General features: G+C 37.9%; 1 protein-coding gene across 2 annotated transcripts; it reads left to right on the top strand.

Moving 5' to 3' along the window:
- Positions 1-1,722: 1,722 nt before the first annotated feature.
- LOC125741681 (elongin-B-like) lies at positions 1,723-10,761 on the top strand. 2 transcript variants are annotated; one of them, XM_049012898.1, is made up of 4 exons: positions 1,723-1,854; positions 2,681-2,815; positions 4,372-4,480; positions 8,007-10,761. In XM_049012898.1, the coding sequence occupies exons 1-4, from the start codon at positions 1,852-1,854 to the stop codon at positions 8,117-8,119; spliced, it is 360 nt and encodes a 119-aa protein (XP_048868855.1). In that variant the 5' UTR covers positions 1,723-1,851; the 3' UTR covers positions 8,120-10,761. The 2 variants fall into 2 exon arrangements, with proteins under 2 accessions (XP_048868855.1, XP_048868856.1); XM_049012899.1 differs by lacking the exon at positions 1,723-1,854 and adding an exon at positions 1,974-2,151.
- The last annotated feature ends 2,903 nt before the right edge of the window (positions 10,762-13,664 follow it).

The raw sequence follows: 13,664 nt of genomic DNA, 5'->3' as shown, positions 1-13,664 counted from the left end.
AAACAGTACTTTATTACAAATAAAACATGTTTTATTTGAAAGACAGAGCTGATAGCCTGTTCTAATAATCAATACAAGTATTCACATTCACCTTACAGGCAGTCTGATGAAATGCATGGACCCAAAATGAAAGTTTGTGGATATAACTTGCATTGAGTGGACAAGCACAATGCCACTCTGTATTCAAAGCTGCAACCTTGGGTATGGGAGGCAGGCAAGGAGGCTAAAAGGCATGGGTGGTAATATCTGTCGCTAGCATGTCTCTTAAGGTGTCAGGGAATGAGCTTCACTCACTGCACATCACTGTACCCACTGGCTACCATTACTTGGAATAGGTAATTTGGTGGCATATAAATTAATGAATGAAGTAATTGTGAATTAACACTCCTTAACAGATGATCTAGTAAGTGTGAAATAATCACATAAAGTAAGTGTGACTTTATGATTAGTTTGTGGTAAGCAATAGGACTTCATGATACATTTGTATTAATTTATACATGAAATCATAATGAGTCGTGAATTAGATAAGAATTACTTAAGTATTTGATTTGTACCCATACAAAGTGTTACCAATGAAACCAAGTAAGGTTTTATTTACAAAATTGTAAACTAGATGTACATTTTCACAAAACTCCAGGACAATTCGTGTCCAAGAAAACAATGTTAATTTTCTGGGACAATCCTGGGAAAAGCAGGACAGGTGGTAACCCTAGGGTATAGACTGCTCTGAAGTCTAGATGTTTTGGTACTAACACTCTGGTACCTGTCTGATTTGGTGAGCAGGATGGGTGGGATAACTGATAACACTGCTAGCCCATCTGCAGGTTCTCCTGTTATAAATATGCCACAATGGAGCCCAGATGAATCCAGATAAAGTAGAACCTTGGAACTGAAACGCCTCTTAACTCGACCAACTCGGACATCGAACAGGTATGTCTGTTGAATTTTTTTTCAACTTGTACCTTGACTGAAATCTTGAAACTCGACCGTTCTCGCTAAAACTTGATGAGTCGAGACACGTTCAGCTCTACTAATTTGGACCACGAACGAGTAACTGCAACTTGACCGAAAATTCAGAACACAATAAAACAAACCTGCTAAAACTTGTACGGATCGAGATGCGTCTCTGATGGGCTGAAACGGAGGCACACGGACCTACTGGGATACTGATGCCTTTGAATTGCTCTCAGTTTTGCGGTACCCCTCAAATGGGTTCGCCATGCGAAAGCTGTGTTCCTGTGTTCAGTGTGATTTTTTTTATGGTTTATTTACAGTATATTTAGTGATAGAGTAATCATGGCCCCTAAGTGAGCAGTGATAGCAGCAAACCAGACTAAAAGTGAAAGTAACTGTGGAACGTAAAAATGAAATTATAGCGAGACTTGAAGATGGTGCACACGTGTGTGCTCTTGCTTCAGAGTGTGGAATTGTAATTTATTTAATGTTTTTTGCTTTTGCAGGTGTGCTTTTTCATGTGTATATTAGCTTTATACTGATTGTTATTTTTTTCGTCATTAGTTAGGTATGCAGATAAGTTTAAATAGGCAATCATTTTGGGGGGGGGTGGTGGTGGAACGGATTAAATTCATTTACATTATTTTTTATGGGGAAATTTGACTTGGACCCCGACCAAATCATAACTCGATCAGTCTTCTTGAACGAATTAAGTTCGCGTTCCAAGGTACCACTGTACTAGCTGATTTGTGTACAATCAACAGCACAAGCTTTAATGAAAAGGCGTGTAGCTATACCTGGTTATAACCAATAGGGGGCGTCTGGCTGAAAACTGCTCTTTGACACTCGCAATGCATTGTGGGCCCACTGGCTCAGTCAAAAACAGACCGTGCAAAAATGGTGAGTACTTATGAGCTGATCTTAAGATACTATTAATGGCTCATTACTGCATTCGATTTTACAGACTATGCATTTATTGTGTATTGCGTAGTACAACCTTGGTCAGAGATGTTTGTGACAGATGTATAGTCTTTATTTGACTCCTTTGTTTCGCTACATGCTAGCTAATTAGCCAGCAAAACCGCCGAGATGGAGGTGGCTGGTTTGATGTCGCTCTACATGTCGCATATTTGTAAAATTGTTAATCTTCGTAGGCCTAAGCATGGCGCTCTTTGTGTGTGTTTTTAAAAGTTCATGGTAAGTTAGATGACTTTGCTATGATCTGGCGTTTATAGAGAATGCTGCGGTAGGATTGATTACCCACTGCTTACAACCTTGATGATTTAATTCGCGATCTAACTTTATTTAATTGATGCAGACAAATGAGAGTTGCGGACTGAATGTATAAAAACAAATAATCGTGTTCAGGGATGGTCATCCTGTCCGTAGCCACACGTCTAAAAACTATGTAGGGTACGTTTTTAAACACAGTGTCTGTGGTTTAAAAAGTCATTTTGAACATATGGTCTGTCGGAATTCGCCCTGTTGTTGACTCCTGATCGCGCTGAAGGCAACGATACCTCTGGTTATTAACACGGTTAATGTAATCGTAACGTTTGTTCATATTAAAAACACATGCATACATTTATGAATGAATATGAGAAATAAAAGAGATGGAATAAATGGCAGTTTATTTAATATCAAATTCAAGAGGTAATTTCAGTATTTTTGCTTACAGAGACTGTAATAAGTAAGTGCATTAACGCCTGCGGTATTTCGCCCCCAGGATGTGTTTCTTATGATCCGCCGTCACAAGACCACCATTTTCACAGACGCCAAGGAGTCCACCACTGTGTACGAGTTGAAACGGATTGTGGAGGGGATCCTTAAAAGGCCACCCGAGGACCAGAAGCTCTTCAAGGTAAAACGTGTGGGGGGGGGGGGGGGGGGGGGGGGGAGTTGGCTGTTTGGGATTTTTGTGATTCCCTGTCAACTTTTTCAGTTTCAGTTGTTTCACAGTACCCAGAAATGCTATTTAACCACACGGAGTGCTTGAAAATCTACTGTAAGTGCAGCGCACTTGTATTTATTTACTTGGCTGCTGCTTCTATCCAAAGCAATGTGTAATTGAGAAAGCGGGGTCAGTCGGTCCCTTGCTCAAAGACCCAATAATGATATCACTCTGCTGGCCAAAGTATTTGAATCAGCAGCCTTCCACTCCCAAATACAGAATCCTAACACACAGATCCACACTGCCCTACATTCAGTATTGCCCTGAGCAGTGTTCTACTCATGGTTGATGGACAGTGCTCTGGCATAACTGAATGCAATTGGTCAGCATTAATTGATTGAACCTCTTCTTGAGAAGCTACCCTTACTTAGGCTTGAAAAAAATATAACTTATTGCAGTAACACCAGTATTTCTGTTCCGGGTATGTCAAATAATGAGGTTACTGAGAATATTGTTTATTGTTTTTCTGCAGCTCTGAGTGGACATTTGCACACTTTATGGGAGATGTCTCTAAGGGTATTCATACAAGATTTTCTTTTGTGTTTATGCACAAATTATAGTATGGTTTCTGTTTATTAATTTTCAGATGGCCTGCAGTGTTAGGGTTAGTGCACACTGTCTAATTTAATGAATAAACTAGGGGTGTAATGGTATTCAAAATTAACGTTTTGGTACACGCCTCGATTATTGGGTTCAGTGTAATTTCGGTACAGCTTGAAAACAGATTTTTTTTTTAAATTATTATTAAAACTGCAAACACATAAACAGTTGTAAACCAAGTATAAGCTATAACAAAACTTAAGACACATTGTAAAAATACAAAGTGAGGGAATTTCTTTTCCTTGAACATTTCTCTTCCTCCTGTACTGATTGCTTTACACACACACATAAAAAATCAGCAATCTTGGGATTGTGAAAGGCGCTATATAAATGAAACTTATTAAGAATTCAACTAATGACTTTTTTTTTTTATCAGTTAATCTATGAATTATTGTACTGATTAGTCAATTAATCTAAATGATTTTATTGCATTGTGTGGCAAAGATAATATCTGTATAGTGCCGAAAAGCCAGCGTCCGTTATCTAAAGTCCTTCAATGTCATAGTTTGTTGTCAAAATAAAATTACCTTAAATGAAATGGTCTATTTGATAATCTGGAGGAAAATGAATCATTTAGACTAATCGAATTGGTAAAATAGTCACTAGATTAGTCCATAGAAAAATAGTCATTAGTGGCGGCCCTAGTTTGGATTTACATAGAATAGATCTGTTAGTATAGATATTAATATCATTATGAGCAGTTTATCTGGAAATATGGGAGTGTTGTGTCTGTTCTGCATTTACGAATAGTTATAAAATGTGTGTGTGTATATTTTATATATATTCTTGGCATGTTGTACTTTATATTCCATGACTTCATTTACTAACCTTTTTTTCCTGTTTTTTTTATTTTTTTATTTTTAAAGGATGACCAAATGCTTGAAGACAGTAAGACGTTAGGGGAGTGTGGCTTTACTAACCAAACTGCGAGACCCCAGGCTCCAGCCACGGTTGGACTGGCTTTTCGCCTGAGTGGTGCGTATCTATAACCTCTACTCTCTTAATAATAAACAATACCATAGGGGTGCAAAAAATTATTTTGATAGGCGATTAATCTTGTTATCAGATTATCCATTAATTGATGACTTTGGCCAAACCACAGGGTTTAATGAGAAGCGCAAATGCCTTATTTTATAAATATTGAGAGGTATTTAAGTCACACTTCTAATTAAAATTTTGGTGTGGAAAGTGTTTCTTTCTTTAAAGTGCCTTTCAGTAGTATTTTATCGGTACTTTTCCACTGTACCAGGTCTTAAAAAAATCAGTACTGCCCTTTTCCCTTTGATATCTGGTCCAGTACCACAGTACCATACAGGCTGGGGTACTGGTTTGGTACTTTAGTACTTTGGGGTGGGACTTGCAAACATATTTATAGTCGATTGGATATGCAATTAACCTGCCTCGCAAACACAAATTATAGCTGCCATTTTGAAAAACCATAGTTACGAACTTGGAAAACAATGATAAACAAAGTAAAAATAAAAAAATATTATAATAATGGATTTGTGAACAAATGAAGAGATTCAAAGATTAATTGTGATCTGGTCTGAAGAACTGCTTCAATGAGATCTGAATGGTATGACAAGAAATAAAGTACTTGTAGGGCTGCACTATTTGGACAATTTTTCTAAATATTGTGGTATGAGTTTTTTAGAACATAAGAACTATACAAACGAGAGGAGGCCATTCGGCCCATCAAGCTCGCTTGGGGAGAACTTAACTAATAGCTCAGAGTTGTTAAAATCTTATCTAGCTCTGATTTAAAGGAACCCAAGGATTCAGCTTGCACTACGTTATCAGGAAGACTATCCCATACTCTGACTACGTGCTGCGTAAAGAAGTGCTTCCTTAAATTGAGTTTGAAATGTTTTCCCGCTAATTTCCACCTATGGCCACGAGTTCGTGTATTTGAACTAATGCTGAAGTAACTATTTGGTTGAACAGCATCCAAACCTGTTAGAATCTTATATACCTGGATCATGTCCCCCCTCAGTCTCCTTTGCTTGAGACTGAACAGATTTAGCTCAAGTAACCTTTCCTCGTATGACATTCCTCTAAGATTCCTTTTGCAATATTGTGAAATTAAATTAATGCTAAATAAACTATAGTCAAATAAAACTTGCCTACAGATGTTCAATAAGTGGGTGGTGTTGCAGTGAGCCAACAAATAAACTGCTTTTGCTCAGTATCTCTGTGGAATCTAAAATGTTTCCGCACAACAGAAGGTGAATGGCTGAGTCACCAGTTCTTGTTTGCTTTCACCTCGCCCACTCATTTTGTTAAATTTCTCACAAATGCCTCTAGGACTATAGAGCCCCTAAGAGGTCAGGGTGAGAAAATATTTTTTTTTATAGTTTTTCGTTCCCACACAATACTTTTGTGATCGTCCAACCGTTGCCCACTTGCTATTTGCTGCAATGTGACGGCAAAGATAAACCTGAATAATACAGAAATGTCTTGTAAAGTGTAGTTTAAGCATTAAACTATGTACACCGTGTAATTTATATTATTATATGTTTTATGCATATTTATTAATAATTACACTGTGTCCATTTACTGCCAGTGACCTTAAACAAGACAGCTGGGCTATTAAACATGAAAAACACTGACAAACATTGAAATATATTACAAACACTGAAAGTTGTTGTTATAGCTTATAAGCATACAAAGCTAACTTTACGATGGTGTTGGAGTGAAGGTTTAAACTCAAATCCTCTTTCAAGAATATTTCAGTATAGATCTGCATAGCCACACATACATCATCAAGTAAGAATACCAGGGAGGTATACCCGAACGTGGGTTCAGATTTAAACTTTAATTTTGAGACCATGGTAAAGTTAGCTTATATTCAGATTTCCAGCTGTAATATCAAACGACAAAAGCAAGCAGTACCCCTTGGTTTTCCAAATTTCTTTGAAGGTGAATTTTAATTAATATTTCTGTGTGCACTTCACATTCAATAGCCTAGTTGGCTTGTTTGCAGTCAATGGAAGTGAGAGGACATGATAACTTTTTGGGGGGTGACAGACTTACAGGATTACTGACTGTCTCGTTGTTTTGATGGGTTAGCGATATGCTAATGTGATTTCCTATTAACAAAAACAAAAGGTGTGATACGCTGAAGTATGTCACTGCTGGTGGTTAAAAGGAGGTCACCGATTTTATTGATGATGTGACAGTTCTGAAACAATTTCAGCAAGAAGAAAATGCAGCATTTTCTTTGTGTTTCACGTGTTTGCCGTTTGTGGGCGTATACTCTGTTGTCTCGGGCCACTTCTGATTGGTGTGCATGACTGTCACATAGGAAGCATTGCATGAATTTGGAAAACTATACTCACAACAGTTTTAAACCCTGCTATATAATGTATGTCCTAAATCGCAACCTTTGCGATTTGCTAATCGCGTTGCTTCAAATCGCGATTTCGATTTGAAATCGATATATCGTTCAGCCCTAGCTTGGAGAGTGCATTCAGAGCTCATGCCAAGCAGTGGCAGTAAACTTTAAACTGATTTTTTTAAAACCTGTATCGTAAAATGGAACTGTCTGTAAAATTGCAAAGCTTGCTATATTTTCTTTTGTTGCTATGTTTTAGTTAAGTTTACTCCACATGGCATGCTTGGATTTCAACATACCGGAATTATATTACGAACTGTCATTGTTTTTCAAAATACCATATACTGTGGTATATTGTCTGGACAGTATGAAGGTATAAAAAAGATTAATCTTAGCCCTGCTGAGTATTGCGGTCTTTGCAATGTGAAAATTGCAATTTTTTTCACACCGGTGGAAAACAAATAGAAGTACCATTGACTTTGGTACTGTTTACAAGTACAAAATTATGCACTTGGTGCAGTGAGAAAAGTGCTCTACTGCAGCATATTTGACAATATTTTCAAAAGCAATGTTATTCTGGCATTTTGAAATCTTGGTGATTAAAATATCCCCAGGTGGTGGCCCTGGCTAAGTTTGTCACATGATTCCAAAATACCCCAGTGAAATGCATTTCCGTAATACCAGTCATGCCCAGTGAAAACTTAAAAGTTGTTCATAAAATTTTACCAAATTCACTATAGTGCTTTTATTTTTATTTGTTTGATTAGTTGTTGCAGCCTTAAACACAAGGACCATATGCAGCATATATATTTGTTTCACCTTTTTTTTACTTCCTAATTCTGATTTTGTTGGTCTCCTATTAATGAGAGTAGCTTTATTTTTATATCTGGAAAATTTGGCCTGTGACTATTACCTTGGCTGTATGTAATTATTTGCATAGATTGACCACAGTGGGGTTGTGTGTTGTGTGTAGCTGCAGTGTGGTTTAGCAGGGTGGCCTGTGGATGGCGTTCATTTACTGTAGTAAAATGTTGCTCAGCCGTTGGTGCAGCCACTGTGCATGTACCCCAACCCTAAACCTTAATGACCACACCAAATGGCTTCTTTTTAACCTAAACATACACTTGCTGTGCTTGCATCGTTTTTTTCTGTTCCTCTCCCGCCCAGACGAGGTTTTTGAGCCGCTGCGGCTGGATCCATTCTCCAGCCCCCCAGAGCTCCCGGACGTCATGAAACCACAGGATTCAGGCAGCACCACCAGCGAACAGGCTGTGCAATGAGGGGAGAGGAGCTAGTGAGGATGTGTGGGGAGGCTGGAGCGCGTGGCTGTCGGGGCTGGGGGAGCTCGGGTGAGGGTCAGGGGGAGCTGGAGAAAATATGGAAGAAAAGTTTTGAGAGACATGGGAGTGAGCAGCAAGGATTCAGTTGGCAAAGTTAGGTAACATCTCTGTGCTTTCTTGCTGTAGCCTTTGTATAGAGCAACCATTATTGTTTCCAAACATGTCTTCACAACCACACTTTAGAATCCATACCTGTAGACAGTTACTGTGTCTCTCATGCACTGGCATCCTGGCTAGACTTCTGTCAGCCTTTGGGATTCTGAGGAATGTGGGAGAATGTTCCAGTGCCAGCTAAACATCTACCTGTTAGGGAGGGCTGCTGTGGGGGGTGTGCGACTGTGTTCAATGTTTAATCTATTATTGTTTAGTATTGTTATGATTTGGGGGATTACTGGGTAGGTGCAGTTGTTGGTCCACTTTCAAGGTGTGCGTTTACCAACTATGGGGAGGTTAAGTGAGCCTACATTTGTTGCTGGACTGTACTTGGTGGACTTTTATGCATAGAATTTAAAATATTGCATGGCAAGATGCCATTTATAGAAATAAGGATTTTTTCCCCCCAGGCTTCCATGTCCCTGTTGTTTGGTGCCTTTTTTCCGCACCCTAATTCTGTGAGTTCCTTTTCCTTGTTTTGTTCCTTGGTCACTATTATACAATTTAGAAGGTAAAAAAAAATGTATAACAGATTTAAAGTTTCTTGCAGTATTTTGTTCTGTCAAACCAAAGATCTGGAATCTAACTTTATGTAAATTTGGAGTTAACAGTGGAAAAAATGCACTAGAACTCTAGGTCTAGGTGGTAAATTTATGGAATTCAGAACCATGACAAATTAACTCTTGACATTGACAGGGCTTGGGGATCGACTGGGATTGCCCTTAGCTGTGCCTGCTGTGTGTGAGATATGACACATGCTTTAAAAATAAATGTTATTAGTTGAATAAAGACTACTTTTTTAAAAACCTTGAGGCAGTTAAGCATGTTTTATTTGCATTTGTGTCATCTGTTGTAAGCTTTTGTGTTTTGATGAATCAAGGGAGTCTTAGTGATTTAACATCAAGCTAATTCTATGGTAGGCCTTGTTTTTTGATGCTGTGGTATTATTCAAGCAGTTTTTCATAATCCAAAAATTAAAGTGGAGGTTTTGAAGTCCATTATATTTGTCTACTCTGGTTTATGGCCATGTTTTTTTTTTCATTTTTTTCCTACATGTACATTTTTTTCCCTTCATTTTTCTATAATATACTATAATTTTATTACTAATATCAGTGTATGTAAAGTTCATATAATTGAGTCAGGCATGAGTGTACCAAGTTTAGAGTAGTTTTTGCATATTGATTAAATGGCTGTTTGTTATATACATGAAATGCATTGTAGAGTCAGTTTTACATGGGATTTTATTTTTATTTTTATTTAATTTTTTACCTGGAGTTCCCTGTTCATTATTTGATTCGCTGGGAACTGGGATGTGATGTCACTTTCTGTTTTACCATAAATATTCAATGGAGAGTTTCATTTACTGTGAGTGTGGGATGTCCCAGAAGTTTGCCATGCAGATGAATCACAATTACTCCCCCCCCCCCTTTTATTTTTGTTACAGGATACAGTGGAACACCACAGATGAATTGGTTTAATTCATGTTAAATTCAATGTCAACTAGGAAAAATTTGGGAGTCTTTGTCCCAATGGTTATGTGTTTCAGAGACTGACTGTAGATTGATGTGTTTGGTACACTCATTTAGTCTGACAGCACTGAGAAAATTCGGGATGCATTCCGTCATTGTGTCCTGTGGAAATTAAGCTTTTCTCATTTGAAGTAGATTTCCTAAATTCTCTTCGTATAATCATGGTTTAGTACATGCAGCCTTAACATTTTAATAAAATTACAGCGTTGACTATGTTTTACAAAGTTTTGAAATTATACAGTCATTTTGCATTCAAGATATCTTAAAATGTGCAATATTTAAATGTTATTTTTCAGCAGCTGATCTGTAGGCCTTGCTGCAGTTATTCAGGAAAAAAAATGAATGTGTGTTTTGTGGCTGATTTTGTCTGTTCTGAATGTAGGGTTAACTTGACTTCAATAAATTTTGTTTTGAAACAAATTTGAGTGTTTTTTTAGTTTGTCAGATGATAGCACACAGAGGGCTACAAAGCAAGACAAAATAAATTTGCCACGGCACAATTGGAGTAAATTTTGAGACTCGTGTATGCAGAGAACATAATGGAAATTATTTGATAATTAATGGACATTGACCCAGGAAATCTGATGAAGTCTGAAAAATGTAAAAAAAACTCTAGTCATAGTGTCTGGTTAAAATAATTCCCTGTAAGCACAATTAATTAAAAAGTTTTAGCCAGATAGGCCTGCATGTATTTTTTGGTTTGTTTGCAAATTGTTTTTTTTTTTTTAAATTCTGTTTTTATTTTATTTGGGAACATGTAGCTCAAAGGAATTTTGTGTTTATGTGATACACAGTAGGCTTGTGTAATATTTACTTATTTTTTGCATTATGCACCGGAGTCTGTTGATGGGACTTATTTTATTTGAAGAAGCATACTTTTAAATAAAAAATATAAATCTATTTGCCTTGATGATGTAATTCTTTATATAGCCTGCCGATAAATTGTTTTATATTGATCTTCCCGGTCACGTTGACTGGAACCAATGGAAACACTGAACATGGTGTACAGATATATTGTGAATGATCTAATGAAAAATTGCAACACATGCAGTAAAAAGTTTGTGTGGGCTTTTAAAACTAATCTAACAAGAATCAGAAATCCATGTTTGCCTGAGTGATATTGCAGGCATCTTAAAATTCAAACTTAAGTTTTTCTTCTAAATCCAGTTAGTAATATTCACTGCATACAGCATGAGTAATAAACCGAATGCTCTGAATCTTAATAGTGACTCTGAAGCTGCACCTATTCATTTAGGGGTCTATTCTTCCATCAGATGCCCAAGTCAAAAAAGTGCTTATAAAGTTATATGAGTTACGCAAATTCTTCCCTTATGAAAGTTCAAACAAGCTTACATGCTACCGCACAGATTGCAGTGTATTATTCCAAAACAATTGCTAGTCACTACCACTAAAAATGGACATTTTTACCATTAAATGTAGAATAGTTACCAATATGGATAGGCTGATCCACAGCTTCTGATACTGATATAGATTCTAATTAAAAATAAATATATTAGGGGTGTTAGATTAAAATATTTAATCGTGATTAATCGCACAACTGTCCATAGTTAATCGCAAATTAAATTGTGAATTTATCCTTTCAACATTTACCATAAAAATTTTGATGATGGGAATTTTTCAGGTGTTAATTTTCTTATCGATGTTAAAGTTGGCAAGACATGATTTCTTTAAGCAAATGTTTGCATTTATTATTGGAAATCAATTACCAACAATACACAACGACAAAGATCGTCCAAAGGTCATCAGAAACCCTCACAGGAAGAACATTTAGCGTTTTTTCAAATCATAACTTAAGAAAAACTCAAGCCCAACAACAGATTGACCCGTTGTCCTGCTAAATATTCCATATTAATTAGTCATGTAACTAAGTATAGATTATGAATCACACAATCCGCTAAAATATCCCTAGTTTTTATAAAGAAATCAAATAAAAAGAATGACTTAAATAATCAAAAAACCCACACAGGTCCAGCATTTACCAATGTTCTCATATCATACTCACCACACATGGGAACCTAAAACCCAAGAAATGATGCATCATTCAGCAATAGATACAGTAGGTGCACTGACCAGCTAATTTTTTTCATTACTTCAGTAAGGATCACTCTTGGATCCCTCATACTTCTAAAGCAAATCACACAAGAGAATTGTGTTCAATCTCACATGAGGAAAAATCTCTTTGTGCTGTTTGATAAAACCAGGATGAAAAATAAAAACAAAATGAGCCTGAAATACTGGAAAAGCAGTACAACAAAAAAAATTGAGAAACAGGATACTGGATAATGCCATTTAGTTCTCCCTCAATTTCTTTGGACACGGCAGTTAGGCTACACATCTATTTCTGTGCACCCAACCAGTTACTCAAACAGGCAAGCTGGTTTACATTGTCGGACGACAGGGCAGCTCACTACTTCTGCACAATATGCCCAGAAATGGAAGTTAACCTCTCACACGGTACTGATATGGCAGGTGTTACCAAGTACTTGCGTTCTAGGCAGGCCAGCTTAATGTGTGCCCTTTCATGTCTGGACTACCACTGCTGGGGACAATCCTCCATGCCAATAGCAGGCTCTGTCCTATAGCGCTCCAGTAATTTCTCATTAGAATCTTCCTCTTCATCAGTGTCAGACTCTGAAGCAACCATGAGAGCTGATCTTCTCTTAGGCGGCTCAGATGTCTCTGGTTGCTCTGGCTGTGTAGGCTTCTCCTCCGTAAGCATGGCATAGATTGAAACCCACACCTCAGCCTTCTCAGCTCTGTGCAGACACTTAAGGTCCTTAAACCTGGGATCAAGTGTTTTTGCAATCCTCAGTCATTCAATATTTGTTTTTTCCTTGCGTTTTTCCATGTCTCTTGTGAAAGTCCGCTTAAATTTCATTATGTAGGCTGGGTCATCCTCACAGGTCTCCATCACTCTCAGTAGATGGCACAAAGCAGGCAGCACCACTGAGCATGAAGCAAACTTGTTTCCTCCGAGAAGTTCAGTTATGTACCTACATTAATAGAGAAAAGTACTTCAGTTGGGAAATGAATCCTACCTTTATACCTGAAATCACAAAACTAAGCCACGATTTGCTCAACTCGACAGGCCTCACTCTCATTCAAAACTGTCACTCTCTACAGGCTAATTGCTTTCTCCCTCACTCACCCAGACAGACAGACATACACACACGCAGGAATGGGGACAGTCCATTTATTTCTATGGGAATAACCCTAATCCTAACTATGACAACCTTAACCCTTACCTAGTCCTAAGATCAATCATAAGCAATTGGAAAAAAATACAAAACTTTTGGCTATTTTTTTTTTTGACTGCATTCACATATTTTTATAAAATGCCCCAGTTTAAAAGGACATTATCTTCGTTCACCAGACTACATTAAAACCGACAGGTTATCTGGCTAAGCAAGAAATTCAGCTTCGTGATACAGGCCTACACATATGTGCCCTGCATTTTTTGGCCTGCTGGATGCTCCCCTGTGGGCATACTGTGAGGTGTACTGTGGGAACATTGGGCACACTGTGGGGTGTACTGTGGGCACATTGGGCACACTGTGGGGTGTACTGTGGGCATACTCTGAGGTGTACTGTAGGCACATTGGGCACACTGTGGGGTGTACTGTGGGCATACTGTGAGGTGTACTGTGGGCACATTGGGCACACTGTGGGGTGTACTGTGGGCATACTGTGGGGTGTACTGTGGGCACATTGGGCACACTGTGGGGTGTGCTGTGGGCATACTGTGAGGTGTACTGTGGGCACATTGGGCACACTGTGGGGTG

The sequence above is a fragment of the Brienomyrus brachyistius genome, chromosome 5 (genome assembly GCF_023856365.1).
Source record: "Brienomyrus brachyistius isolate T26 chromosome 5, BBRACH_0.4, whole genome shotgun sequence".
In the NCBI taxonomy this organism is placed as follows: Eukaryota; Metazoa; Chordata; class Actinopteri; order Osteoglossiformes; family Mormyridae; genus Brienomyrus; species Brienomyrus brachyistius.
This window is presented reverse-complemented; position numbering and strand designations above follow the sequence as displayed.